Genomic DNA, 27,506 nt, shown 5'->3' on the forward strand with positions numbered 1-27,506 from the left:
GGCCCCAAAATATTTCTGACCGTGGGTCCCAATTTTTTTTTAGATGATACTGTTGCTGACTACAAAAAGGTAACAATAGCTTAGGTATTTGATTATCACCACAAGTTTAAGGCCCTTTTACTCCATAAACGCAGTTGTAAAGCTAGCCTTCGGCATAATCTTCTTTTACTGGAGCTAGTCCATCTGACGATCCCCAGAGTTCCTGACAGAGCACTACTGTGATGTGCAAAAAAAGTCCACCAAATGAGATTCCTCAAAGCATGAACAAACATATGTGACTGACGTGCGCGCCCCTGGAAGCTTCCGCTGCAGTCACTGCGGTTCACTTAGCAGGAGGCAAGAGACAGAGACAGACACAGGGAGGAAGGAACGACAGACAGCAGAAGCAAAATGAAGAAGTTTGCAGCATTTCTACTGCTCTTGGTCTTACTGGCCGCGTTCACAGGTAGGACTTTGAAAAAAATATATATATACGTTATGAACTATCGAGCAAGTATATATTTTATTAATTATGGAACAAGCGTACTTGATATTAGTTTCTCACCCCTAAATATTAAGATGTAGATGCACACACATTAGTATAAGGATAGATGGCTATGTCGTCATGTGTTTGTGTATGTTACCGTGTGTGCCTGTAAAGCAAACACGTTTCAAATATTTAAAAAGTCTTTGCAGCTGTTTGTAACTGGTCTGTCTGTTTAAATTGATCAATGCACATTTCTACATTCTCTTTATAAACTCACATTCAGGTACAATGTTTCAACTTTAGAGAACTGGCTGTTTACATTGCTTGTCATGTTAATATTACGGGGCCTGGAATTATGTAAAGAAAAACGGTCCCTGGCTGATAGTTTTCACATATAATCGATCGCTCAGACTGATATCACCAGCATGGCAAAGTTGTGCAATGTTAGGCGAGTGACTTGTAAATAGTTTAGTGCGAACTGACGCGGCCACTGGGCACAGACACGGCATTCTTCAGCGGAGGGGAACAGTGTTCATATGTGGCGCTGTTGATGGATCGCCTGCGCGCGCTTTACCGCCTCACATAAGTAGTTTGTCAGAGAGCGGGCATTCCTCTCGCGCCCTTGGAATGTGGGTTCCCCCGGGGATTGCCTGCAATGAAAGGGGACTCTGTGCATTGACTGGAAACAGACGGGATAGGAAAGGTATCACGGGCTTGCCAGATAGACTCGGCGCTCCCAGCTCCCCTCCGACTTAACCCGTTTTCTTCTCTTCCTAGATGCGACGCCGCTTTTAAGTGAAAAACAAGCTAAGCAGGTCCTGAGAAGCAAGCGTTCCAACAGGCCCAGGAAAGCTGGACATCCCGACGAGCCAATGAGGGTAAAGGCTGATGTTGCATATAAAGCCGAGGCGCTCTTTTACTGCGTTCATTCTCATCCGCAGAATAGAACCAGACATTTAGAAAGTAATTTTTTGTTAAATACTTCTCCAAGTGCATTGGTATTTTAAAACATTTTACCTGGTAAGGGATCCAATTTATGAATGGAAGGCGAAAACAGATGTTTTCCTGGTTAGTGTGCAGTAGGTAAATCTGTTTGCATCAGTCACTCAAAGTTCACGTGTTCCTAATGAGGCATACAACTGATTATCTATATACTAAAACGTGTTTACAGCAAAGTTTAATATGCAGAAAGGCATTTTGAGGCTGGTATTACATTCCTTGAAGCAGGTAATATCACGTCACTCCCAAAAGACTAATTTGCCCACAGGCACCTAAGATTCATGCCACCCCTTGTCAGGACCACTCAAACATGTGGATGGTAGCCTCCGAAAGCCCCTCAGCTAAAGTACCAGCGAAACGAGGGGCCAATTTGTAAAATAATGATTTCTGGCGCCAAAGTTTTGTTCAGATGTCCGTGGCTTTGCAATTGAATGAAGGCGTGCCGAATACCAGGACTGTGTATCACTGATTCCATCTCAAGCCCCTTTAATTCACCAGCAGACCCTCTGCTTCTTTGTTTGCATACTTGCAGGTTCTTGTTTGTCCCTGCTTTGTCCCTTTGTCACGTTTTTCCATCTCTCTCTTCCTTCTTCTTTCCTCCTTTTGTGTTTTTTCTCTCCCTTGCTATAGGTCAAAGTCTCGTGAAGGAAAACAACTGCTGGTCCCAAAAATAGTGGGGTTCTGACCCACTGCCAGTTTCTGGTGCCTCAGAAGCTGAAGGTTGTGTCCAATTTGTAAAAAAAAAACATACGCTCAGTAGCCCATGCTATCGAATAAAAACCTGCTTAGTTTTGATTCCACCTCATGCCTCTTTCTTTCACCACCCTACTCTTCGGTCCTCTATCTCGTACATGGGTTTTTCATCACAGATTTCTGTCTTTCTCAATGTTTTCCTTGCTCCTACTCCCTTTTCTCCATTTGCTGACTCTGTAGTGCTTTGGGTCAAAAAACGAATCAAGTCCTGGTCCTCAAAAATTAGTGCCCGTTCCACAGACAGCAAACACCAACACAAACTGAATATTAGTTGTGTGTTTGTAGTGCTTTTCTACCCACAAGGCTCGAGGTGGACGGCGACTTCATCACATTCGCATGTGGGATTCCATAAGCAACACTTTCAGTTTGGCGATGCAGCATATGTGTGATCTGTGTCACTTAGCAAATGTTAAGCAATGTTTCTATTTGGAATGCACGTATTGACGTTCCCCACAGGTCTTCATTTCTCTAGCTGCCATGGGGGTGCAGGTGCAGCTGGTTACTGTGGAGGTTAAGGCACTAGGGGCCAGATGTAGGTAATCCCAGATTACCGATTCTTAAATACCGAATCATACAGATTCGGTATTTAAGAACTGGCAATCGGGATGTAGGTATTTTTACCGATTCAATTACCGAATCGGTAAGATTCGGTAATTACCGAATCGGTAAATACCGATTCGGTAAAATTACCGAATTTACAAGGGGGACAGGGTGTCACTTTGACACCCTGTTGCACCCCTGATTCTGGCTTGTGTGCAAGGTGACACACATACATGCCCTTAGGGCATGTATGTGTGCCACATGGCACCGGTGTACATGCACAGATGTGCATGTATACAGAAATTCATTATTTACCACCAAGTATTATTTGGTGGTAAATAACAAATTCCTAAGGGCCTGTGGCACTGTTTTCAGTGCCACCTACATCTGGATTTACAGAATCGGTAAATTTACCGATTCGGTATTTTACCAAATCGGTAAATATACCGAATCTGTAACTTTACCGATTCTGTAAATTCAGACACCCTACATCTCAAACTCCAAATACTGGTAGGTAACGGCCGATATCGGCCGTTACCGACCGGTATTTGGGTTTTGTAATATAGGGGGCCTTTGATTTACAGAATCAGTAAATTTACAGATTCAGTAAATGTACAGAATTGGTAAAATACCGAATCAGTAAGTTTACCGATTCTGTAAATCAATATGTAGGTGGCACAGTAAACAGTGCCACAGGCCCCTAAGAATTCGTTATTTACCATGTAATACTATTGCATGGTAAATAACGAATTCCTGTGTACATGCACATCTGTGCATGTACACCTGTGCCATGTGGCACACAGACATGCCCCAAGGGCATGTCTGTGTGTCACATGGCACACAATCCAGAAACAGGGGTGCAACAGGGTGGCAAAGTGACACCCTGTCCCCCTTGGCAAATCGGTATTTCTACCGATTCGGTAATTACCCGAATCAGTATTTGCCATTGATTCCTATGGGCTTCAAGGCCCATAGGAATCAATGGCAAATACCGATTCGGTAATTACCGAATCGGTAATTACTGAATCCTACAGATTCGGTATTTGTTACCGAATAATTACCTACATCAGATTTACCGATTCATGAATACCGAATCGGTAAAATTCGGTATTTATGAATCGGTAAATCTGATTTACCTACATCTAGCCCTTGGTTCGCACAGCAGCTATTTCTCAAAATACTGTGGTGGAAATGCTGGGTGGCCATTTAGAGATGGTTAATTCTGTATCCACTTGCTGAAGTATTTTTTTATTTACTTAGATAACTGATACGGAAACAGTTCAACTTATTCCTAGAAGCATGTTGAGACTGCGTTTTGTTGTCCTCGACCGTTGGACAAGTTGTTATATTTATTTAGCAGAATTTCTTCAAACCAGTAGCTCTGCTCAGCGTAGAACGGAGTTGGAAAACATCAGAACCCTTATTTCAGAACAGTTACCCCTTGGTATTTATTCTCACCCGGTGAAAAACCCTAAGCAGTGGCACGACCAAAAGTAAGCCATATCTGTCCAATGGGTGCAGAAGTGATCCAGAAGTCCTGTTCATAGGTCACACATGTCATTTCCGTTTTGTGCTCCACTCGATCACCAAGCATAATCTTCAGAGGTTGGAAGTGATATGCATACTGGTCTTCCCAATAGAGGTCATTTGGTCCTCAAGGAGTGAGTGTGGTCCACTAGAAGCCAACTCACATCCCCACGGGATTCAACAAGACCCACCAGTGACCCCCTGCATTCGGTCAACAAATTGCTGATCTATTTTTGGGAGAAACCCCGACTTTGCATGTGGACACTGTAAGTATACGTTAGTTCTGAAGCCTTGCAGTGTAGGTGTTCTGTTTTAATTGTGTAGGAATATCATTTTAACCTTTTTAACATTTTTAAGCCTTTTTAAGAGTTACCTTCCCTTCATTGCCGCATTTTACTCAGCATTCTTCTTGGTGGTTCCCCTCACTTCACTGTCCGCAGCGGCTTTGCCGTTTGCTGCGGAGGGAAGTGAGGATTCTTTGTATACTCCCAAGACTCTCTTCCGGTCGCAGGGGGTAGGCTGCGCTCTAGTTGTTTTCCAACTCAGCCTATTTCAGGGGATGCTGGGTCGAAAGTGGAGAGGGCGCTGCGCCGGTGCGCCAAAGGTGCACCAAAGGCAAGCTCATCTGCGCCTGTCCGCGCCTGGACTGCGCCCAGCACCAGGAACCGTGGCCTTTTCGCAGTAAATGAGAACAAAAATTGTACCTACACAAGGGAAGAACTCCTAGATCTACTGCAGCTGGTATCTCCTCGTTGCCTTTTTGTGGACCTGGAGACCCCAGTTGATATTCAGTCTAATTCCTGTCCCTCCTGTAATTGTTGTTTGTCTCAAGTGGGCTCTGGCAGTATCCCATTAGAGAGCTATGCCTCTGGGTCCCCTCCCCATGAGCATGCATTTTTGGGTTTTTTCATTAAAAATAAAATTTCTTTTAGGGACTTTGTCTCCTCTCGCAAGCCAGATTGGATGTTTGTTACAGAAACATGGGCAAGGGGTTGTTCAGGTCTTGATCTTATTGATGCAATTCCATCTGGATATGCCCTAGCTAGATTCGATATGGTAGGCAGAATGGGAGGGGGTCTGGGCATTCTCTACAGGGATGTCTATACCTGTCGTACTGAGCCACTCACTAAGTCCCCTCACCTGTACCAGGCATTATATTTCTCAATAAAAATTAACCCGACTGAAAGCTTTACTGGTGTTGTTACCTACCGGCAACCTGGACCGCGATCATCATTTATGCAGGAGTTTAGCAACCTTTTAGAACCATATCTGGCAAGACCCAACCTCACCTTGTTGGGTGATTTTAATTTTCATCTGGTTAAAGCCTCATGTAAAGATACTCAAACCCTCTTGGAAACTCTGTGTTGATGTGGGTTGCCCCAGTTGGTCTTGAGCCCCACCCATGTGGCAGGACTTATATTAGATGGCATACTTTCCAACGATTTATGAATCAAGGTAGGAGAGACCATACCTCTCTCCTGGTCAGACCATTATGTCATTCCTTTTAATCACCAGATTTTGGTACCAGGTACTGTCCCCGCTAATAAAAGGATAATAGAGAAAAAGAGAAATCTTAATCTTATCAGTAAAGAGGCTCTTCTTAACTTTTTAAAAAACTATCAGGCCCCCTTGCACTCTGATGCTAACTTAGCGGCTGCTGATTTCTCTAATTGGCTTTTAGTAGCCATGGATACCCTAGCGCCCCTTAAGGAGCATTACGCAGCAAGAAAAAAGCCCTCTGCCCCATGGTTCTCCAAAAGACTTAGAAAATTGAGGCAGTCCTGTTGTAAGCTGGAAAGGTTATGGTGCTCAGACCTCAGTCCTGTGGGTAGAGAGCTACACAAACTACGCCTGAGGGAATATAGAATGGCCATTATTGAGGAAAAAGTAGTATTTTACTCAAAGGCTACTAAACTCATTAAATCTCCTAGAGAGCTTTTTTTCAGTTCAAAATAATTTTATTAGGATATAAGGAGGTGTCAATACATTAAAAAAAACATGTTGTCAAGAGTAAATAAAGCAAATTACAATTGTAGGATTGAGTCATAACAATGAAAAGGCAAGTATGAGAGTTACAAAGCTATCAAATAAGTAACACATTGATGGGTAATGTTCATGATGGGGATGGTAAAAAGAAAAAATGACTGTGGAGAAGGTAAAGGAATGAGAAGGCATTTAAGGGGGTTTAGAAACCTCTTGTTGAAGAGGGGGTAGGTGAAAGGAGCGTTTTGCACAAATATCTAGATATAAAGTTACTGGAAGCCATAAGTCATGTCTCTTCGGGGCGAGAGATAGCGGGTGAACAAAAGCTGTGTCAAGTCTTCCCCCCGCCTGAAATCTACAGTGGAGGAGCAATGGGAATCTGATTTTGCCCTCTCATGGCCTGTTTCTTTTTGGGCCAAAATCTGGTCTAAACTTCACAAATCCTCTAGATCTGCCTCCCTCACGCAAACATTATTCTTTATATATAATCGGCTCTTGTTCACACCATCTACGCTAGAGAGCTTTTTAATGTTATTAATTTGCTTGTTTCTCCTCCTATCTCTGATTTGATGGACACGTCCCAGGAGCTTTGTGATAAATGGCTGATTTTTTCCACACTAAAATCATGGATATATACACCTTGTTGTAATCTGCCAATGTTGAGAGGGCCCCATCAGTCCTCATAAATCCCTTTCATCTTTATTCTAACTACTCCGCAACTACAGAGGAGTTACCTAAGCCTCTCACCTTCCCCGCCATGTCCCCAGAACTCACGGATCACCTGCTAGGGGGGATTACATCTGGGTATGGAGCAATGCCCTTTGAAGGTCCTGAAAATAGGAAGGGAAGCTATTGTCCCCCACCTTACCTCAGTATTTACTGCAGCTATTTCAGTGGGGCAGTACCCATTCCTTGAGAGAATGCAGTGGTTAAACCTCTTTTAAAAAAACCTTCTCTGGACTCTGCGGGATTAAAGAATTATCGCTCTATCTCCCTGCTACCAGTTCCTGCCAAAATTTTGGAGAAAAATTTGAATTCTCACCTCAATACCTATTTAAGGGAGTACTAGCAACTCAGCATGGTTTTAGAGGTGAACATAGTATGGAGACAGCGCTTACCCCGGTATTCGATAATATTCGTGTTCAGGTTGATGCAGGAGACTCCACACTGTTGGTTCTCCTCAATCTGACCGCAGCTTTTGATACCCTATCACCTTTTGGACTGGTGGAAAGGCTCAGGAAGATAGGGATTGGGGGCATGGCCCTCAAGCTACTGACCTCATTCCTCTGTGATCGTGCTCAGATTGTGGAAATTGGCCAATTCTATTAAGCTCCTAATCATCTGTCATGCAGAATCCCGCAGGGCTCCTCACTGAGCCTGACCCTTTTTAATATCTATGTCGCCCCACTAGCAAGGGTTGTAAGATCATTTGGATTGGACGTGCAGTCCCATGCAGATGACACTCAAATCATGGTGTCTATTACTCACAGTATTAGACAATCTGCTTCTAATTTAAAAAAAACTGCATGCAGGCAGTCTCCTCTTGGATGGTTGAGAATTACCTTAAACTCAATGGGGAAAACAGAGGTCCTGATCCTTGGAAACCAACAGAACACCTGGTCTAGCGACTGGTGGCCAGATATGCTTGGTTGCTGTCCTTGCCCTGTATCCCATGGTAAAAATGTAGGGGTCATAGTGGACAACTCTTTCTCTCTGAGTCTGCAGATTAACAGAATGGTTTCCACATGCTTTGGGATCATTAGTATTCTCAGGAAAATTTCTCATTTCCTTTCTTTCGCCTCCAGAAAGCAGGAGGTGATCGCCTTAGTGATGTCTAGATTGGACTATTATAATTGCCTTTATCTGGGCATTAGCAAGGGCCTTGTTCGTCGTCTGCAGCTGGAGCAGAATGCAGCAGTCAGGCTGGTGATGGATCTTCCGGAATACCACTCAGTCTCGGCCTCCCTCAGCAAGCTGCATTGGCTACCTTTAACTTGAAGAATTTTGTTTAAAGCCCTATGTCTTATCCAAAAGGCTTTTTATGACCTAGGTCCGGATTCCGTCATAGGGCAGTTCTGGGGCCATGTTCCCACCAAGCAGCTTAGATCAGCTAGTAAAAATCTGCTGGTAGTTCCAAGGTTCAAGATGACTAGATGGGGAGGCAGGGCATTCTCTATTACTGCTGCCAGGCCATGGAATTCCCTCCCTGGCGATCTTTCTGGACATGTGTCTCACTCTCTTTTCCGCAAGGCTCTCAAGACTTGGCTCTTTACAGAGACGTCAGTTTGAGCTCTTCTCTTACTTCTGTATGACAGTCCCTCCTGCAGCACCTTGACGCCTCTGGGCTAACTTTGCGCTTTAGAAGTCTAATATTAATTCATTAATTCATTCATTCAGTGACGCATTTCCTGGGAATGAATTCAGTTATCAGCCTGAGTTTCAATGCTCAGAATCCAGAATAAAGAGCTAATTTTGCGTGTTTTTCTCCATTACAAGGTGCACAAGAAAACTCATGCTTTGAGCAGTGTGCCTGCAAAATAAAACATGGTCAAAGTCTCATGGGAAGAACACCTGCAGGGTATGTAACTAACATCAGACTCATAATACTGATTTGGGCACAAATGGGGGATTTCTCACAAATCAGGGTATGTAAAGCCCTCAGAGTGAAGGCCTTAATTGCAGACAGCATTGGCATGGGGAAGAAGAGAACACCGATTTGCCTGGGGCAAGCCCCATGTATATGAGTCCTTTCCACCTTGGAAATTGACAGGCATTGACCAGAGTCCTGCCTGCATTTCAACAGATTCAGACATCGTACCGAACGTTTCATTCTAAAAATAACAATCGGGGCTATACCACACCGCTCTGGGAGGACATTCTCTTTGTTTCTTGACAAACATGATTCAATCAATGACATGAATATGTGATTTAAACTTTGGACGTTCCTTGAAGCAGGATTCAATTAAAAGTACGAATAAAAGACCAGAAATAAGCCTTGAAGAAGTCTGGTGGAGACGAAACGCGCTGCGTCAGCTATGAATTTGTATTATGTTTTTAAATAACTGAATGAAACATCACCTATCAAAATAAAATAAAGGAAGAAGATTTTTTTTTCCATAATAGAAGTCTTCAGCAAATTGATTTTTCCTTTGGGAGTTTATTCGTCGTGATTATGTTTGATACTGTTTCTTGGCTTGGACGTCGATGCAGACGGTTGTCTGAGTCCGGGACCTCCTCCAACCTGAGATAACTAACGGCGAAACCGAGCATCTCTAGGATCCCGAGTGGGCCAACAAAACACAAAACGAGTGTCTAAATATCCAGGGAACAACCCGGTGTGGAAGCAGTGAGTGAAAGGCTGCCAGGAGAATTGGAAAAACGAAGGAAGTAAAGCGGAGCGGTGAAGCAGTGGAGACTAGATGGCGGCCCCCCGCTAAAAACCACAAACAGAAGATCGGAACATCGGGAAGTACTGAGGTGAGAGCTAAGCGCTAAACAAGCAGACGCACGACCGGGTAGACACCCAGCTGCCCCCCCCGACATAAAGTAAGCTCAGACTCCCCGGCAAAGAAGATTGTAGGAACAAGAGAAGGAGAAGGGGAAACCGAAAGTGATACTGAGAACTGGGGGCGGCCATCTTCACTCCCGTGTCCACGCTCCCACTCCCATCTCCACGGGACAACAAGCGCAAACATCGAAGTGGAAGCAAGGGCAGTCAGCGCGAGCCCAGCCGCACCACCAGCTGGCACTGAGCTCCCCCCTCATAAAGACCGATAAGGAGAGAGCGCTAAGAACCGCGAACACCACGGAGACATTGGGGGCGGCCATTTTGGAGCAACTCGGTTAGCGGCGAAGGAAACCGAGCGCACACAGGAGGCGACTGAACGGGCGAAAGACACAGGAAGCGCCAACCGCGCGCATGCATAAAACGCTGCCAACACACTAAGGAAACGAAGCAGAATACGCAAACTCGCGAGGCAAGACAGAGGGAAGGCCGAAAGAAACCAATACGAGGTGGTGGCAGGGTGAACTTGGAGAACTCAGAGAGGCAGCCGACCATACACCCATGGTGGCCCTTTAACCCAGCCCCGCAGAAACAACGAACAACAACCAATTGGATGGTCGACGCGCACCCCACATGCCACCGCCACCCTAACACAGGAACAAGCAACCAAGGGGAGCTGGCGGGGGCAAAGACCAGAACCAGGAACATCCGTGAACCCAGCAGGTTCCGCCTCGAGACCCTAACACCAGCAGGCAGAAAAAGAGCGGAAGTATCCAACCAGCATAGAGAAAATCGCCCGCACTCATACCTGGTCGGCAGAGGAGTCCAAGAGATGGCAAGCCAAGATGGTAAATCCAGCAACGAGCCCAAGAAGAGAAAAGACTCGCCGGACTCACCAGCAAAAACAAAGATGGACTCAAAACATGAGGTCACACTAGAAACGCTATTAAAAAAAATAAATGAAGGGAACGACCTCGCCAAAGCGACCAAGCAGACCATAGACAACATGCAACTAGAGCTGGCTGGGATTAGAGCGGATCAAAGCAAGACAAATAGCAGGATAGATGCCGCGGAGAAAAGGATAAGCGACATCGAAGATACCTGCGCTCAAACAAGCAAACACCTGGCAGGCGTCTCCAAGAAATCATCCACCATGGAAAAACAACTAGCGGAGCAGGAAGATCGCCTTAGGAAGAACAACATAAGACTCCTGGGGGTCCCAGAAGGAGCAGAGGAAAGTGCGGGATCCTGCATAGCACTGGTAGAGGAGCTGCTACCTCAGATCACGGGGATCCAGTTCGACAGACAGTTCGAAGTGGACAGAGCCTACAGAGTGCCAGCCTTCAAACCAAAACATGGCCAAGGACCTAGACCAATCATACTTAAGCCACTAAAAGCCAACCACACCGAGGCAATCTTCGCGACAGCAAGGAAGGGCAAGAACCTAACGTGGAACGGGAACAAGCTCATAATAACGCAAGACTACTCCAAACACACGGTTGACATCAGGAAGGGGTTCCTGGCCCTCAGAGACAAGCTGCGAAACAGAGGCATGACATTCACTTTCGCGGGACCTGCCAAATTGAAGATCACGAACAGAGGACACACACAAACGTTTGATGACCCGATCGACCTGAAGAGATACCTGCAAGGTCCGCCAACGGAGGACATGGACGCTCAAAACACGAACATCAGCCCTGCAAAGAGGAGAGCATCCACAGGAAGCAACGAAGGAGCCAGCGGAATGAAAACCTGAGAGACTAACAGACTGAACTTTAAGCTCATGAACTATGCAACTCATCTACCTCAGAAAGATAAGAATACCTCGAACTGTTCTACCTCAATCGCAGCAAGGTGCCCATGAGAAGTCCGTAAAGAGCCATATCCTTTTCTAACATGGTACTCTTCTGATTTGGACACTAAGCTCGGCGCTACTGATGCATACTGAGGTGGGAGGGGAGGAGGAACTTCGATGTTGCACGCCCGACAGACAAAAGAAGGAGGGAGGGGGGTGGGGAGAGAGGGGGGAAGGGCAAGGGGGGGTCCAGGCAAATACAGTTTCTCAAATTCTCTACCTTTCTTACTATCTCTCTCACTATCCTTCACTTGGCCTCATTCTTCGAGGTGACACACTACACCCTGGGAGGAGGAGGCAGGAGGCGAAACAGGAGGGAAACTCAAGACAGGTATTCGGGCAACCGAGCACAGAGTAGACAGAAGAGCGACTCACAAGACACCACAAACCACCGAAATATAGGCGCAGCTGACGGGGTGGGATGACGTCATTAAGGAAAGCACAAACCTCAACTGACCTTAAAATTGTTTCGCTTAACGTCAAGGGCCTTAACCACCCCGTTAAACGCAGGAAAGTGATCGAATACCTAACGAAACTCAAGAGTGACATATGCGTCCTTCAGGAGACGAAACTCTCACGGGAGGACGCATCGCGACTGAAAGCAAACTGGATAGCAGACCAAGCATGCTCTCCAGCCATACACAAGAAGAGGGGGGTGATCACCCTACTAAACAAGAAATCTAGACTAACAGTCCAGGGAACATACTCTGACGAGGATGGCAGACTACTGATAACTACCCTCAAGAGGGGAGACGAGACTATACATGTAGCAAATATCTATGGCCCCAACACACAGGACAAGGAATTTTGGAGGGGGTGGAAAAGAAACTAGGCGACGTTCCACAACACGAGCTTATAGTGGTTGCCGGTGATCTCAATGAGGTTCTGGACGATACTATCGACAGACACTCACCCAAAGCACGCACAAGACCCCAAACACCAAATACGCAAAAAAACTTATGTAGCAAACTCCAACTTAGAGACCCCTGGAGACTGCAACACCCAGACACAAGAGACTACACCTTCTACTCCCATCCACACAACTCATACAGCAGGATAGACTATATCCTCATATCGGCAGACCACACACACCTTACCGATCAAACTGAAATATCAGCAATCACCATCTCAGACCACACTCACATCAGCCTAACACTAAGAGGCAAGCACAACGAAGAACGTTGCAGCAGATGGAGAATGAACAGCGACATTCTCAAAAATCCCGATAATGTTAAAGAAATCGAGGGTGCCATCACAGAATACCTCGAACTCAATGACACCCCTGACATAGATAGAGGGGTGCTGTGGGACGCGCTAAAAGCAACACTGAGAGGTAGAATCATAAGTATCAAAGCCAGAATGAACAAAGAAAGGAACAAAAAAATTGCTGAGCTTGAACAACAGGTAACCGACCTTGAGAAGGGACACATAGCTAATCTCAAAGATGGCAATACGCTGACAGAACTGTCTAAAAAGAAATATGAGCTGAACAGAATACTAAGTGAGAGAGCAGGGGGATGGATTAACAAATATAAGTCTATCAACCTGTGCTCAGCGAACATAGCATGGAAGGCGCTAGCCGCCTACCTCAAGTGTAAGCAGAGACAGCACGCTATCGCCGCGATAACAGACACCAACTCCAGGTCACAAACAGCTAACAGAGAGATCCTTGAGGTCTTCAAGAAATTCTACGAGGAACTCTACACAACAGACACCAACCTCAAACAAGACGGAGGTGCCAGTCTCCTAGAGAAAATAGACTTACCATGCCTCACGGCAGATCAGAGGGAAGCGCTAGAAGGCGGAATAACCGGGCCAGAAATAGAGAGAGCAGTAGCCTCAATGAAAGAAAATAAAGCTCCAGGTCCTGACAGCTACACTGCCACCTTCTACAAGCGCTTCCTACATCTCCTAAAACCCACACTGGTGGAAGTATTCACACACTGCAGCCAAACGGGCAGCAGGTCCCAGTCAATGTCCGAAGCGAACATAATAGTAATCCCCAAAGACGACACAGACCCCCAATACCCAGCCAACTACCGGCCCATATCTCTAATAAATGCAGACTGCAAGATCTATGCGAAGGCACTGGCGATGAGACTAAACCCATATCTGCCAAACATAATCCACATCTCACAGGTTGGATACATAAAAAATAGATTATCCAATGACAACACCAGACTACTATACCACCTGATAGACAGAACACCCCAGCCGTAATGATAGCCTTGGACGCCGAGAAGGCCTTTGACAGAGTCTCCTGGCCCTTCCTAAACAACTGCATGAGGAAATTTGGCCTAGGAGATCAATACAGCAAGATGGTAATGGCACTCTACAACAAGCCAAAAGCCAAAGTAGTAGTTAACGGTGCTGCGTCAAACCCATTTACGCTGGGCAGAGGCACGAGACAAGGATGCCCACTATCACCGGCCCTCTTCCTCTTAGCCATAGAACCACTGCTAGCCATGATTAGGGCCAATACACTCATGAGAGGTATCCCAATACAAGACTCCGTGGTCAAGCTGGCTGCATACGCAGATGATGTAATGATCATAACAGAGAAACCGGACACATCCATTGCAGCACTAATGTCCACCATCGAGGAGTATGCTGAAGTCTCAGGGTACAAGCTCAATAAGGACAAGTCAGAATGCAAACCACTGAACATCCACACCACAAAAGCGTCACTGAACAACTCAGGCCTAACATGGCAAACAAAGCACCTAAAATACCTAGGCTTATACTTCGGAAGGGACCTAAAGTCAACCCTCGACTACAACAAGAGCAGACTTCTTAAGAAAGTGAAAGCGAGCATAGACACATGGTCTCCCAGATTCATAAGCTGGTGGGGGAGAATAGAATCAGTGAAAATGATGCTAACGCCCATAGTCAACTACACGCTTAGCATGCTGCCACTCACACCGACGAATGACTTCCACAGACAACTAGACAAACTACTCAACAACTTCATATGGAGGGACAAAAAACCAAGAATAAGCCTCGAGAAACTCAGACTAAACAGGAACTTGGGGGGCCTAAACCTCACCAATTTTAAGACATTCCACACCGCCTGCCTAGCCAGGCAAGGCATCCACTGGGTAGCCCCAAGCCAAGAGTACAAACCAGCATGGCTGTCTCTAGAAAGAGCAATAATAGGAGGCCTGGACCCGATAGCAATGGTAACTGCAAACAAACACCCCCAGGCTAACAACACTATCCTGAAGAACACAAAGTCAGCGCTGCTCAAGGTAGATAAGAAGCTAGAGCACAGCATCAGAGACACTGAATGGATCTCCATATGGCACAACACGAAGCTCAAGTACAAAGAGAGAACACTAGACAGGAAGGAGTGGTACACGCAAGGATCTCTACACCACAACAACTAATGAGACAAGGGAAGCCCCTCACTTTTGACTCACTCAAAAACCAGTACAACCTCCCTAACCTTGAATTCTACACATTCCTAAAAATAAAAACCACAATCACTAAAGCGAATCTCAACAAAAACACGCCCTCTATCATAGAATACATGTCAAACATAAACAGGCTAGGACACCAAACGGCCCACATCTACAAACTACTCAGCCCCCACACATCAAGACTTAACTACAAACCCCTTGAGCACATGGAAAGAGACATGGGGAGACGTCTCACAGAAAAAGAGAAACTAACCGTATGGCAAACCGCAACCAAACGTAAGATAACCGCACAGCTTGCCCAGACGAAATACTGGCTGCTGCACAGAGCGTTCTGGACTCCAGCCCGTCTGGCAGCTGCCGGTATTAGGGAAAACGACAAATGCTGGAACTGCCACAAAGAGAAAGGGGACCTGGAACACCTAATCCTACACTGCTCCAAGGTCAGAAAATTCTGGAGCCAGATAAGGCAATTCATCTCTGAAATGACTGGCCAAACGCTACAAGGCAGCATCACTGAAATCACTGCGACAGCATTAGCCCCGACCCCGAAAGCCAAAGATGATAGAGACCTGATAGACCTCCTCTTAACATCAGCGGTGAAAATAATCCTCACGAACTGGAAGGACACCAGGAAGGCCACCTTCAAAGGCTGGCTAAACTGGATCACCTTCTTGAGAGGGGCAGACAACAAAGCCTCACACCACTCACCGAACCACCACTCAGGGGGGGGAATGTGGAGAGCACTAGACGAACACATGATCACCCTCAAACCTCCGTAAAAAGTCCCCGATCACAAGGCTGAAACCAGCTGCCAGAGATCCCCCCCCCCCCCACACCCCCACTTGGGTTTTTCTTGATTCCTTTTCTTCTGGTTTCTACACAAGGTCAGCGAAGGAGGGAATGCAAGTGCTTAATCGTATATACCAAACAGTCTCATACGCAGATGCGAAGAAACCACTGTAGACCACGCTGAACCACCCTTGGTACATTGAAACACCGAGACTGTACTGTATGTATATATACTTTTCTTGATAAAAATTTGTGAGATACTGTTTCTGATTTGAAAATTAAGTATTGTACTATATCACTTTTGACATTCCAAATATATGGGTATGTGCTAAGCTTTCTTGAATCTTGAATCCATTTTGGTTATCCAAAATATTAAGGGAGCTAGGTAGGTCAGGCTCTCAGCTCTTGCACTACCACTGTCTGCTTTATACTACCTAGAACAATCATACATACCAGTGCAGGCCTAGGGTGCCTTGACCTCTTATTTTGTGTTTTATTGACCAGAGGCATTTGATGCATATGGGTTATCTGAGAACAAACACTACTGGCAGAAACAGTTGACCTGAGAGCACATTCATCAATGGACCACATGGTCATTGTGGTGGTGTTTCGGCCAGGTGACTGTCACTAGAATCCCCTGCTTAGGACTGTCGTGCTTGACATGACAGTTCTAAGCAGGGAAATGGCGTACTGGGCCCCATGTGCATACAGCAAACCTGTTTGGAGTAACAAACGTGTCCTCTTGGTAAACATTTCAGGCTTTTCTGCAGCTTTTACACCAGCGGTTGCAGTGAAGGCTTAAGAGATGGACACCAGGTAGGTAGGCATCTCTGAATGGAGTCTGTGTTTCTCTGCCTGGAAAATGGAGGCCATAGCCTCTGCTCTTCTGGCAGATTGGCAGGCACAAAAGGGAATTAAAACAAATCAAACACATTCTGATGAGACATCAACCCTATGGAAACTTGGGGACAAAGAACTCGACAGAATATAAATATATGAACTGATTAAAAAACACTACTGCCAGCTTAATTTCAATTTTGACCCTGTGATAGATTTATGCTGGAAACAGGGACATTTAAAAGTCTTTAACAAACAGTGAACATTATACAATCCAATATACCTAATTATGGCAAAATACCTTAATAAAATCAATTTCCAAACCTCGAAAGGAAAAAAACCTGAAGTCTCAAATGTGTCTTAAATCAACATTATTGGACCAGGACTGCAGGACTCACTGATAGAGGTTTTTAAAAGCATATCTGAACAATTATTGTCAAGTTTTTCAACCATAGGGAATGTTTTTTTTTAGCAAGCTGTCTCTATTCACTGTCTACGTTCATGTTGGATTGAAAAGGGGCCTGGTACAGCAATACTATCTTTCCTTCAACGGTTTTAGCTCCAGCACACCCTAATGTTGGAACAAATGTCTCTAGGTGGAGTTTGTGGAGTCGCACTCTGTGAAACTTTGTGAAGTGACCAAAAAGCTCAGCTGAGTTCTGCAAGCACAGCGGAGAAATGTCATACAGACAGTTACCTTCACTCTGTGTAGCTGGATGTCACTAATACTATTCTAAGTTCCGGCAACACACTTACCAATAACGGTGTGTCAGCCAGAGCTGCCCTCCGTCATCTTCCGGATTCATTCTGATCGGCATCATCATCAGTATTGCCATATTTTGAGACCCATCTCAAGCCCAAAGCTGCTCAAGTATAAGCCCAAATTAAGCCCAACGCAACCAGTTTCAGCCCAAAAACTAGCCCAAAGTAGCAAGTCTCAAATTATTCAGAAATAGCCATCATAAACAATTTTAAGGACAAATATACATTCTATTCAATTTACAGATAGAGGGAGAAATGTAAGAATGTCAAATGTATTGGTCTGTCCAAGTATATACACAAAATTTAAATATAATATTTACACCGAATTTAAACAACTCAATTGTATTTCTTTTATAGCGCTACTCAACGTAATGCAGGGTGTCAGAGTGCTTTACATGCCATACACATTGACAAAAAATCATGCAAGTTTGTAAATCATTGTACAAGATGTGTTGCATGACACAGGGAGGGTTAAAAGATGTGGCAGTCACATATCCTACATAGCTCACTGTGCAATATTAAAAGGCTTACAAATTATAAACTGCAAGTACCAAAAGGATCTGTGTTCAAAGCAGTAGCCCACTAACCTAGCTACGTTAAAAAATAAATCTGTCATCTGCATATTACATGAAGTGCTTAGCAGGAGACATATTAACCTTCAAAACTACTTTGATTCAGATCTGGGACTACACAAAACCGAGATCTCTCCAACAAATACTTTAATCTCCAGAGTTTTCACCAATTATTATTCCTTGATATTTACTGGGCACCTCTGCAGATGCCTTAACAACATAAAATGTTTGCAACCAATTAAGCATAACAGATGCACGACAATGTGCATTATGAGATTCAACAAATTTTGCTTTAAACTTGTTCTGAAAAAGTGGCCTCTCCAGGTCACCTGGCTTTGCCCCATCACACACACTAAGGGACTCACTCATTTATGCACAACAATCCATTCCGACACAACTTCTCTGGCTTGTGGTGCATTAGGCCTGATGGTGTGGGGAACACACAACTTTTAGCTGCCCCTCGGTACGACCACAGCAGTGAGTTTGTGCTTGGCCGCCCCTTCTGGATTGCCAGGCAGAGTCCCCCTCTCTTGGGCCCCCTCCCCCTGAAATTGCATTGGCACCTAATATAGCCTCTGCAGGATGGGAAGGTGCTTCGCTGCCAGCAAGGGAGGTGCTGATACAGAGGGAGGGGAAAGAGAATGATCTAATGTGGTGGGGAGGGAGCGAGGCAGGGGAAATCGCTTATATATGGATTGTGGCAGGCTGAGGATGCCTACGAATGGAGGAAGAAAGCATTGACTCTAATTTTGTGCGATTTCTTGTGTGAGGCAGGTTTGGGAATGTGTGCTATCCTTATCTGTGCCATTGCCTCCACCCTGATCAAGCCGCCACCTTGTGCTATGCTAATGGCGGCGACGTACTGCGCTTTATATAATTTGATGATCATTCCTACCTCGTCATTGGTCGTCTACGTCCTCTGTACAACACAGGTCACACTTGTTGTGGACTCACTTCTTCACTGCAGTCTCTCGGTCAGACTGCTCTGTCAACTGCCAAAGCCACCCACTTCTCAAAGGTAGCTGGGAAGGATGGAGCCAGGCCCGGGACAAGCCCGCTGGGCCACAGAAGCACACAGGCCAGGCCAGGTGTCGGCGGCCAGGCCTTTGCACATCGTCTCCGAGCTCGCGACTCCGCATTTGGTGTGGGTGGGGTGAGGGTCAGCGTGACTAGTCACTAGTCTCCGAGTCCACACACAGTGAGTGAGATTCACTCCGGCCGGACTCGGGGACCTCAGCTGGACAGAGTAAAGCAGGACAGGGCAGCCAGGAGGACTGTGTGTGTCGTAGCCTCGTGGCAATCAATCAGCGTAGGCCGCAACGACACAGTCCCACGCGTCCTCACGCTACAAGATTGACAGCCCTGGGGACTCACATCTGCCCGCACACACTGCTTCCAAGCTAGGTGGTGGTGATCTGGTGCAGCGCTGCGCATGTTCAAGTGTAGCAGGTGCGCTTGACTGCACTTACACAATTTCACGTGCAGGCTGCCTGCAGCCAGCCGCCTCACGTGTCACTCGTGTGATGGAGGGTAGATGGCGTATGTCGTCATGTGCGCACAGGCCAACCCTGGTGGGTCCTCCTCCTCCAATGATTTGCACTGTGCTGCACTGATGTTAGGGCGTGCTGTGCGCTCATTTGCCAACGGACCTTCTGCGCCACTGTGATAGGCGCACGCCACGGACTCATCGTGGTCGGTGCCCGCCCAAGCCAGTAAATTGTGCACACAGGCTTAATACCAGCCCAAAAAGTAGCCACCCGCCAGGCATGGGTTTTTCCCGCACAATTGGGAAAAAAATCACCCAATTGTGCGGGAAATAGCCCAATCTGGCAACATTGACATGATCTCTCTCTGTCACCAACAGTCACTGCAGTCGACATCAACAAACAGGAAGTGGAGCGACCCACTCCTGAGTCATGAGATGGCTCTGCTGACGCCACTGCCTAGGGCCTCCCGGTGCCTCTCTGCATGCGGCAGCCATGACCAGCCAGCAGGACTCGGGCTTCTTTGAGATCAGCCTCACCTTCTGAAATCATGGAGCAGTAGTGAGTAGTAGTACATGCAGGACAGCGGGACAGGGGGCATGGTGCAGGGGCGCGGGGAGTGCATGAGTCGGAAATACTGCATTCGCAGGATGTGCTTGGGAACAAGTCCTGTCCTTCGGCCTTTCGTGAACTACAATGTATGCTTGGATCTCAGAAATCTTTAGGCTGACTGATGGGGTGTTCACATTATCTCACAGTGAGCTTTGTAGAGAATCCTTCCTCTTGTACAAATACAAATCCAAGTGTTATTTGGAAGCTGAATCACTGATTAAACTAAAAAAATATGATGGGATAATAATATATTGTGGACCTTTGTGAGTGAATGACAGGGTTTAGGCACAGTGGTATAGCTTGGGAGCTGCACACACGAATATCTAGTAATAGGAGGTTTGTAACAGGCTCGGTCACAGCTGAATGTTCAGGCAGGCAGGCTGATGATTGGCTGGGCGCCCATCGGCGCTCTGTAACGAATCACTGCTGGGGTCATTATTAATTCAGCAACATTAAGCTCAGATTTAGCAGTGACTTGCTGTCATGATTATACATTTGTATTGCTTGCTCATTTGCCGTGCAATTGGATTATTTATTTTATTTATTTATTTATATAGCAAAACTAATACCTTGAGGCGTCTAGGCACTTGGCAACTAACCGCATGATCATACTGATGGTTTGAATGAAGGCTCTAGGACTGGGTTGGAGACTATAAGGTATATGACCAAGTCTTTAGGGCTTTCCTGAAGGAGAGCAGGTCGGGCGAGTTTCTTAACTTTATTGGCAGCTGGTGCCACAATCTGGTTGTGATGTTTATAAAGCTTTTACCGACCCATCTCTGGAGTCGGGGTTTGGTACAGTCACCAGAGATTACAGGGTTACAGGGTGTGAATATCAGGAGTGAGCACCGGCATGCGGGTAAATTCTGCTCTGCGGTTGTCGAAGTTAACTTTTAACCGAACTTTGCATTTTTAAGAGGAGTGAGGAGTTGCAAAACTCCGCCAACTCCGACCGCGGAGCGAAGTATGCCGCCCACCGTTTTTCTGCGCACCTTACTTACCTTCCATTCTTTCCTCTTACTAATCTGATAATTATCATGTGTCAAAATGTTGCGGAATCAGAAGCTAATGGCGATGAGACGCCTCTGACAGACTTTGCAGCAAGAAAGCTAAATTGGCAGTCAGTGGCTGCTTCGGCGGATTGGGCTCCGTACCACCCTAAAGTTGGTCCCTGGAAAGACAAAAATAAATAGGTTTGACCATTAATTAAGACACCAAATTAATAACTCAAATTATACATGCTGACTCAGAGAGAACAATGGTTGTATGTTCCGGGAACTTACACTGTATAGAAGTTAAAGTTGGTTAACTGGGAGCCACCAGACAAATTAATGCAGGAATGAGAACAGCAGTGTTAGAAATCAGGACTCTAGTTGGCAGAGGTATGCACCCTGTCCAAGTAAGGGCCGCATTTGTAGTCAGGGTAAGTCAGTCATACATTTAAATCAGCCTGTGCTCACCCTCTGGTAGCTTGGCACAAAGCAGTCTGGCTTAACATAAGAGACAATGTGTAAAGCACTTGTACATACGTAAATACTGTAACTACTGTAACACACTGAAAACACCACAAAAAGACTACACAATGAGGTATGAAAATAGTGTCTATTTTACTCTTCAATACAAGATAAAAACAAAAAGGATCCCAATAAAGTATCTCAAGTTCTGGATACTTAAAGAATATACAATGCTGAAAGAGCCCTAGCACTTTCAATAGGTTCTTTACTGTTACACTGGGGAAATGACAGTGATGCACGCTGTGGATCGGAAAAGTCTTTCTCCCCGGGCAAGCAAGGCTTCCAAAGTTATTCCTTGATGTGTGCAGAAGGCACTGGGTTGTGCTGGACTGCCTTAGGGTGCTGTAGCTTCATCAAAGTCAACAAACAAAATGGTATGTGTTCGAGCAGGCAGACACTGCGGTTCTTGATCGGTGCACCACGCAGATGTGTGTGGATACCCAAAAGCAGCTGTCGACACTGTGAAAGCATAGGACTGGTTGAGGGCAAGTCAGACAGTCAGACTCCAGATTAGCAGAGCCTAGCAGTGGCCGTTTGTGTGAATGAAGTCTTTGATGGTCCGAGATTTCCTGAACAGGGGCAAGCCAACAAGCCTTTGGAGTTACTTTAGTTGCAAATGAATGTAGAGAACAGGTGTAATCCATTTCACTGTCCAGGTCAGAGGCAGCACGCAGCAGGCTAACACAGCAGAGAAGGTAGCGAAGTGGTAGTCCCTTCTGTAGCCCAGCAATCAGCAGGCAGTAGGCCAACACAGCAAAGCAGCTCGCAAAGTGGCAGCCCTTCCTGTAGCACATCTCCTCATCTTTGCAGTGTCTCCTTAGGATCTCAAAGTGAACTAGAGAGAGGGGGGCCATAGACCCAAAATTTATATTCAAATGTGTACTTGAAGTGGAGGCGACTACAGTGCAAAGTCTTTGTGGGGCACACGTCTCCTTGCAACCCAGCTCTGTCTGCCAACCTATCTGTGGGGGGTAAATCAGTGATTTGTGTGAGGCCAGGCAACTACCTATTCAGGGTTACATGTCCGCTCCTCCCCTCACTCTTGCCCAGGAAGACACATCAGTATGCAGATGAATGCAGATGCAGCTGATTGTCCTGTACTTGTTGCTGTCTAGAGGGAATGCACAACGTGTAGCTGTCACGTACTGGAGACAGGCTGTATGGCACACAAGAGAGCTAATATCAGAGAAATACCCACTTTATAAAAGTGGCATTTCTAGATTAGTAATACCAGATCCAACTTTACCAGTAAAGAGGGTTTGTCATTACCAATACAATGATATAAAACATAAAGCAGCTGCTCCTCTGCAATCAGGAATTACACTTAAAAAGGGTATTCAAGGAAAACAAAAAGGTACATATCCTACCTTTTACTTACACAGCATCCTGCCCCTAGGGTTAGCTATGGCCTACCATAGAGATGACTGGTAGATAATAAAAGGTGAATTTAAGGCTTGGTAAGTAGTTGGAAATACCAAGTTGAGGTGGCAGTAAACTGCGCCAATAGGCTCTGCAGTGGCAGGCCTGAGTCAGGTTTGAAAGGCTACTTATGTGGGTGGCACAATCAGTTCTGCAGGCCCACTAGTAGCATTTGGTTTACAGGACCAGGTTAGATGGTATACCACTTTACTAGGGACTTATAAGTGAACAAAACATACCAATCATGGATAAACCAATTGTCATCACATTTTGGATAAGAGCACTTGCACATTAGCACTGGTCAGCAGTTGTAAAGTGCTCAGAGGCCTAAAGCCAGCAAAAACAAAGTCAATAAAAGGAGGTCAGAAAGCAAAAAGTCAGGGGAAACCACACCAAAAGATACAAGATCGAACATGCAGCATGAAGTACAATCTACAGTCTTTGCTTTCAGTGCTCATCAGAAGGAATAATTATGTTCTTATGTTATTGCGACATATATAGCACACTTATACTCGTTTGTGTCTTGGCGCTTCCGGTTCTGCATACTATGCGAGGACATCTAGCTTCTAAAAAGCCATGTCTTGAGTTGTTGACTAAACTCAAGAAGGCAGGGAATCATCCTAAGATGTGTAGGAAGGGAGTTCCATTCCTTGATGGTATTATAGCTGAAACTCCCCCCTCCGCCATCCAGTGTAGTGCACATTTTTCTGTAGTTTTTATCAGAGCCGTCACAGTGCTATGATTTGCTCTGAAACCGAACTGACTATGGTCTAGGATTTGATTGTCTGCGATAAAGGTGGAGAGTTCAATATTTATTATTTTCCCTATAATTTTCACTGGAAGAGGGAGTCTCTCGATAGGAATATAGTTAACAGGGTCAATTGTGTTCAAATTAGGTTTTTTAAGAAGCAGCAGGAAACAGGCCTTTTTCCATGTGGTAGGAAAAAGTCCTTGTGAGATCATCTGATTAAACATCCTGCATAGATGCAGACTAATGAAATTGCCGATGTTTTGTAGGATCCGAAGAGAACAGGAATCATCCGGAGATCCTGATTTGGCAACTGAAAGAAGCGTGGCTATTTGAGTTGAAAATGTAGGGGTGAATTTTAAAAAAGACGCTTCAATGGTGGCTTCCTGTTCTGTAAAATTACTACTTAACTTTGAGTTGGCAAACTGATCATAGATTTGATCCACCTTTGTTTTGAATGAATGAGCAAGCGCATTGAAAAACTCTTGGTTATGATTAGCGAAGTCGTCTTTTGTAACTATAGTCAAATTCTTTATGGTCTGAAAAAGTTCTTTACTGGAATTACCAGCATTTTGTATTTGCAATGTGTAGTATTGACTCTTCTCAGCGTCAAATGTATGGCCCTAGGCATTTTTGTATAACATACTGCAAGACTATCCATGTCCATTCCCTTTTTAAGTATCTTCAAATGGATAGGTAGAGCAAGTCATCTATCTAAGCTCTACTCAGGTGTGGATTGCTGCCCAATTTTACTATCATCCATTTGGGAGCCACATTCATCTGCATAGACTTTCTTCACTTGTAAAGAGTTTGCCGTCAATTGTATTCCCATTTATCATCACACTTATACTCGTTTGTGTCTTGGCGCTTCCGGTTCTGCATACTATGCGAGGACATCTAGCTTCTAAAGAGCCATGTCTTGAGTTGTTGTCTAAACTCAAGAAGGCAGGGAATCATCCTAAGATGTGTAGGAAGGGAGTTCCATTCCTTGATGGTATTATAGCTGAAACTCCCCCCACCCCAGTTTGACTTTTTGATTCTAGCAGTGGGCATCAAATTGGCATTAGCCGATCGCAGGGGTCTATTTTGGGAATACCAGCTGAAAAGGTCCCAGATAATTTTCGGACCTTCTCTGTGCAGCAGAGAGCCTTAAATTTAACACGCTGACCGACTGGCAGCCAATGCAGATGCTGGATACCTGTCCTAACAGACTGATATTTGGGAGCATCCAGGACGAGTCTAGCGGTGGCATTTTGTACTGCCTGCAGGCTTCTAAGTAGGTTGGATTGGAGGTTGATATATAGACCATTACAGTAATCTAGTTTTGATAAAATAAGAGAGGTCACAACCGTCTTTCTGATGTTTTTGGGAATGAATGGGAGGTTTTAATGTTAAAATAAGAGGAAGACACAACCTTGGAGACCTGGGACTTAAAGTTAAGTTTCTTGTCTATAATGACACCAAGATTTTTGGCTTTAACTACTGGTGTGGGAGGGGTCCCAAGGGTGTCTGGCCACGAAGCTGGAGACCAAGGTGGAAAGATGTTTCCCAACAAAACCACTTCAGTTTAGCTTGAATTTAACTTCAAGCAATGCCTACTCATCCAACTGCTCAGTGTGATCATACAATCATGTAATTTGAGGGAGTGGTTAACATCCTTATCCACTGTCGAAATTACCAACTGGGTATTGTCGGCATAGGAAGTAGGAATCATGTTAAAACTTCTAATCAGCGGTGCAAGTTCAGAAACATAAATGTTAAAAAGCGTAGGGCTCAACGAGGAGCCCTGAAGAACCCCACAAGACAGAATAAAAGGTGCTGACTTGAGCTTGTCTAGGTTTACTGTTTGGGTTCTGTCTGATAAAAACAATGTTAAAAGGGAGAGGGACTTTCCTCCTATCCCTATGGCTTTTAAGCGTTGGACCAGAAGCGCATGGTCCACAGTATCAAACGCTGTGGATAGGTCGAGCAGGATAAGAGCTGCCAACCCTCCGCCATCCAGTGTAGTGCATATTTTTTCTGTAGTTTTTATCAGAGCCGTCTCAGTGCTATGATTTGCTCTGAAACCGAACTGACTATGGTCTAGGATTTGATTGTCTGCGATAAAGGTGGAGAGTTCAATATTTATTATTTTCTCTATAATTTTTACTGGAAGAGGGAGTCTCTCGATAGGAATATAGGTAACAGGGTCAATTGTGTTCAAATTAGGTTTTTTAAGAAGCGGCAGGAAACAGGCCTGTTTCCATGTGGTAGGAAAAAGTCCTTGTGAGATTATCTGATTCAACATCCTGCATAGATGCAGACTAATGAAATTGCTGATGTTTTGTAGGATCCGAAGAGAACAGGAATCATCCGGAGATCCTGATTTGGCAACTGAAAGAAGCGTGGCGCTTTGAGTTGAAAATGTTGGGGTGAATTTTAGAAAAGACGCTTCAATGGTGGCTTCCTGTTCTGTAAAATTACTACTTAACTTTGAGTTGGCAAACTGATCATAGATTTGATCCACCTTTGTTTTGAATGAATGATCAAGCGCATTGCAAAACTCTTGGTTATGATTAGCGAAGTCGTCTTTTGTAACTATAGTCAAATTCTTTATGGTCTGAAAAAGTTCTTTACTGGAATTACCAGCATTTTGTATTTGCAATGTGTAGTATTGGCTCTTCTCAGCGTCAAATGTATGGCCCTAGGAATTTTTGTATATCATACTGCAAGACTATCCATGTCCATTCCCTTTTTAAGTATCTTCAAATGGATAGGTAGAGCAAGTCATCTATCTAAGCTCTACTCAGGTGTGGATTGCTGCCCAATTTTACTATCATCCATTTGGGAGCCACATTCATCTGCATAGACTTTCTTCACTTGTAAAGAGTTTGCCGTCAATTGTATTCCCATTTATCATCAAACGATACTTAGCATTCTCCCCCCTCCACACTCTCCTTCCTCTGTAGTGGAAATCTTTGAAGACAAGGCTCTTTGTCTCCAGCATTAAGTAAGCCTCTTTCTTTCTAGCTCAGTTGCAGCACACTAGGGCTAAGACTCCTCAACATTTACGCTCTCTAGAAAAAAATCTTACATGTTCGCTACACTACGGAGCATGCTAAAGTATACCAAAATTGATGGATGGAATGCTTGAATTAATCTCAACCACTGGTAATTATTCAGCTCACATCCCAGTCCATCATATTTTACACACCATGCCACCTCAGTTTGGGCAGAGTCAAATGCAAATCAGTCTTGACTCTGATCCAATAAGAGCAGTGCAGCCTAAACTACCAAGCAAGATCCTTCCTGAACTGAAACACAATCAACTCAGGACCAGATTTGCCCTTGCTATAGGCTCATCACCCGGGTATAGCTTGGTTTCAGTGACACAGTGTGCAAGGGACTCATGTCTGGGAATACTCGTCTCACTTACGGCGACATAATAAATTATACAAAATGCGATGGATGGAATCCTTGAATTAATCTCAGCCAGTGGTAATTACTCAGGCCGCATCCCAGTCCTTAGTTATTTTGCACACCATACCACCTCAGTTTGAACCCAGCTATATGCAAATTATTCTACGCATCTGGGTTGCTTCTGTTCCAGAGAAGGGAGGACCTGGCTTGGAAGTTCGGGCTGTTCTGTTCTCTTTGGTACAGTGTAATGACTGATTTGCAAATAGCTGGGTCCAAACTGAGGTGGAATGATGTGCAAAATAATGAGGGGACTGGGATGTGGC

The 27,506-nt window shown here is 45.1% G+C and overlaps 1 protein-coding gene across 1 annotated transcript in view; it reads left to right on the forward strand.

Annotated features, from left to right (window-relative positions):
- Window positions 1–296: 296 nt before the first annotated feature.
- Window positions 297–27,506, forward strand: part of C7H17orf67 (chromosome 7 C17orf67 homolog) — a 147,876-nt gene continuing 120,666 nt past the window's right edge. The window contains exons 1-2 of the mRNA XM_078650801.1: window positions 297–445; window positions 1,244–1,344. Coding sequence (XP_078506927.1) covers window positions 391–445; window positions 1,244–1,344 — 156 coding nt within the window. The 5' untranslated portion in view covers window positions 297–390. The remainder of the gene's footprint in view (window positions 446–1,243; window positions 1,345–27,506) is intronic.

Source organism: Lissotriton helveticus, chromosome 7 (assembly GCF_964261635.1).
Source record: "Lissotriton helveticus chromosome 7, aLisHel1.1, whole genome shotgun sequence".
Taxonomy (NCBI): domain Eukaryota; kingdom Metazoa; phylum Chordata; class Amphibia; order Caudata; family Salamandridae; genus Lissotriton; species Lissotriton helveticus.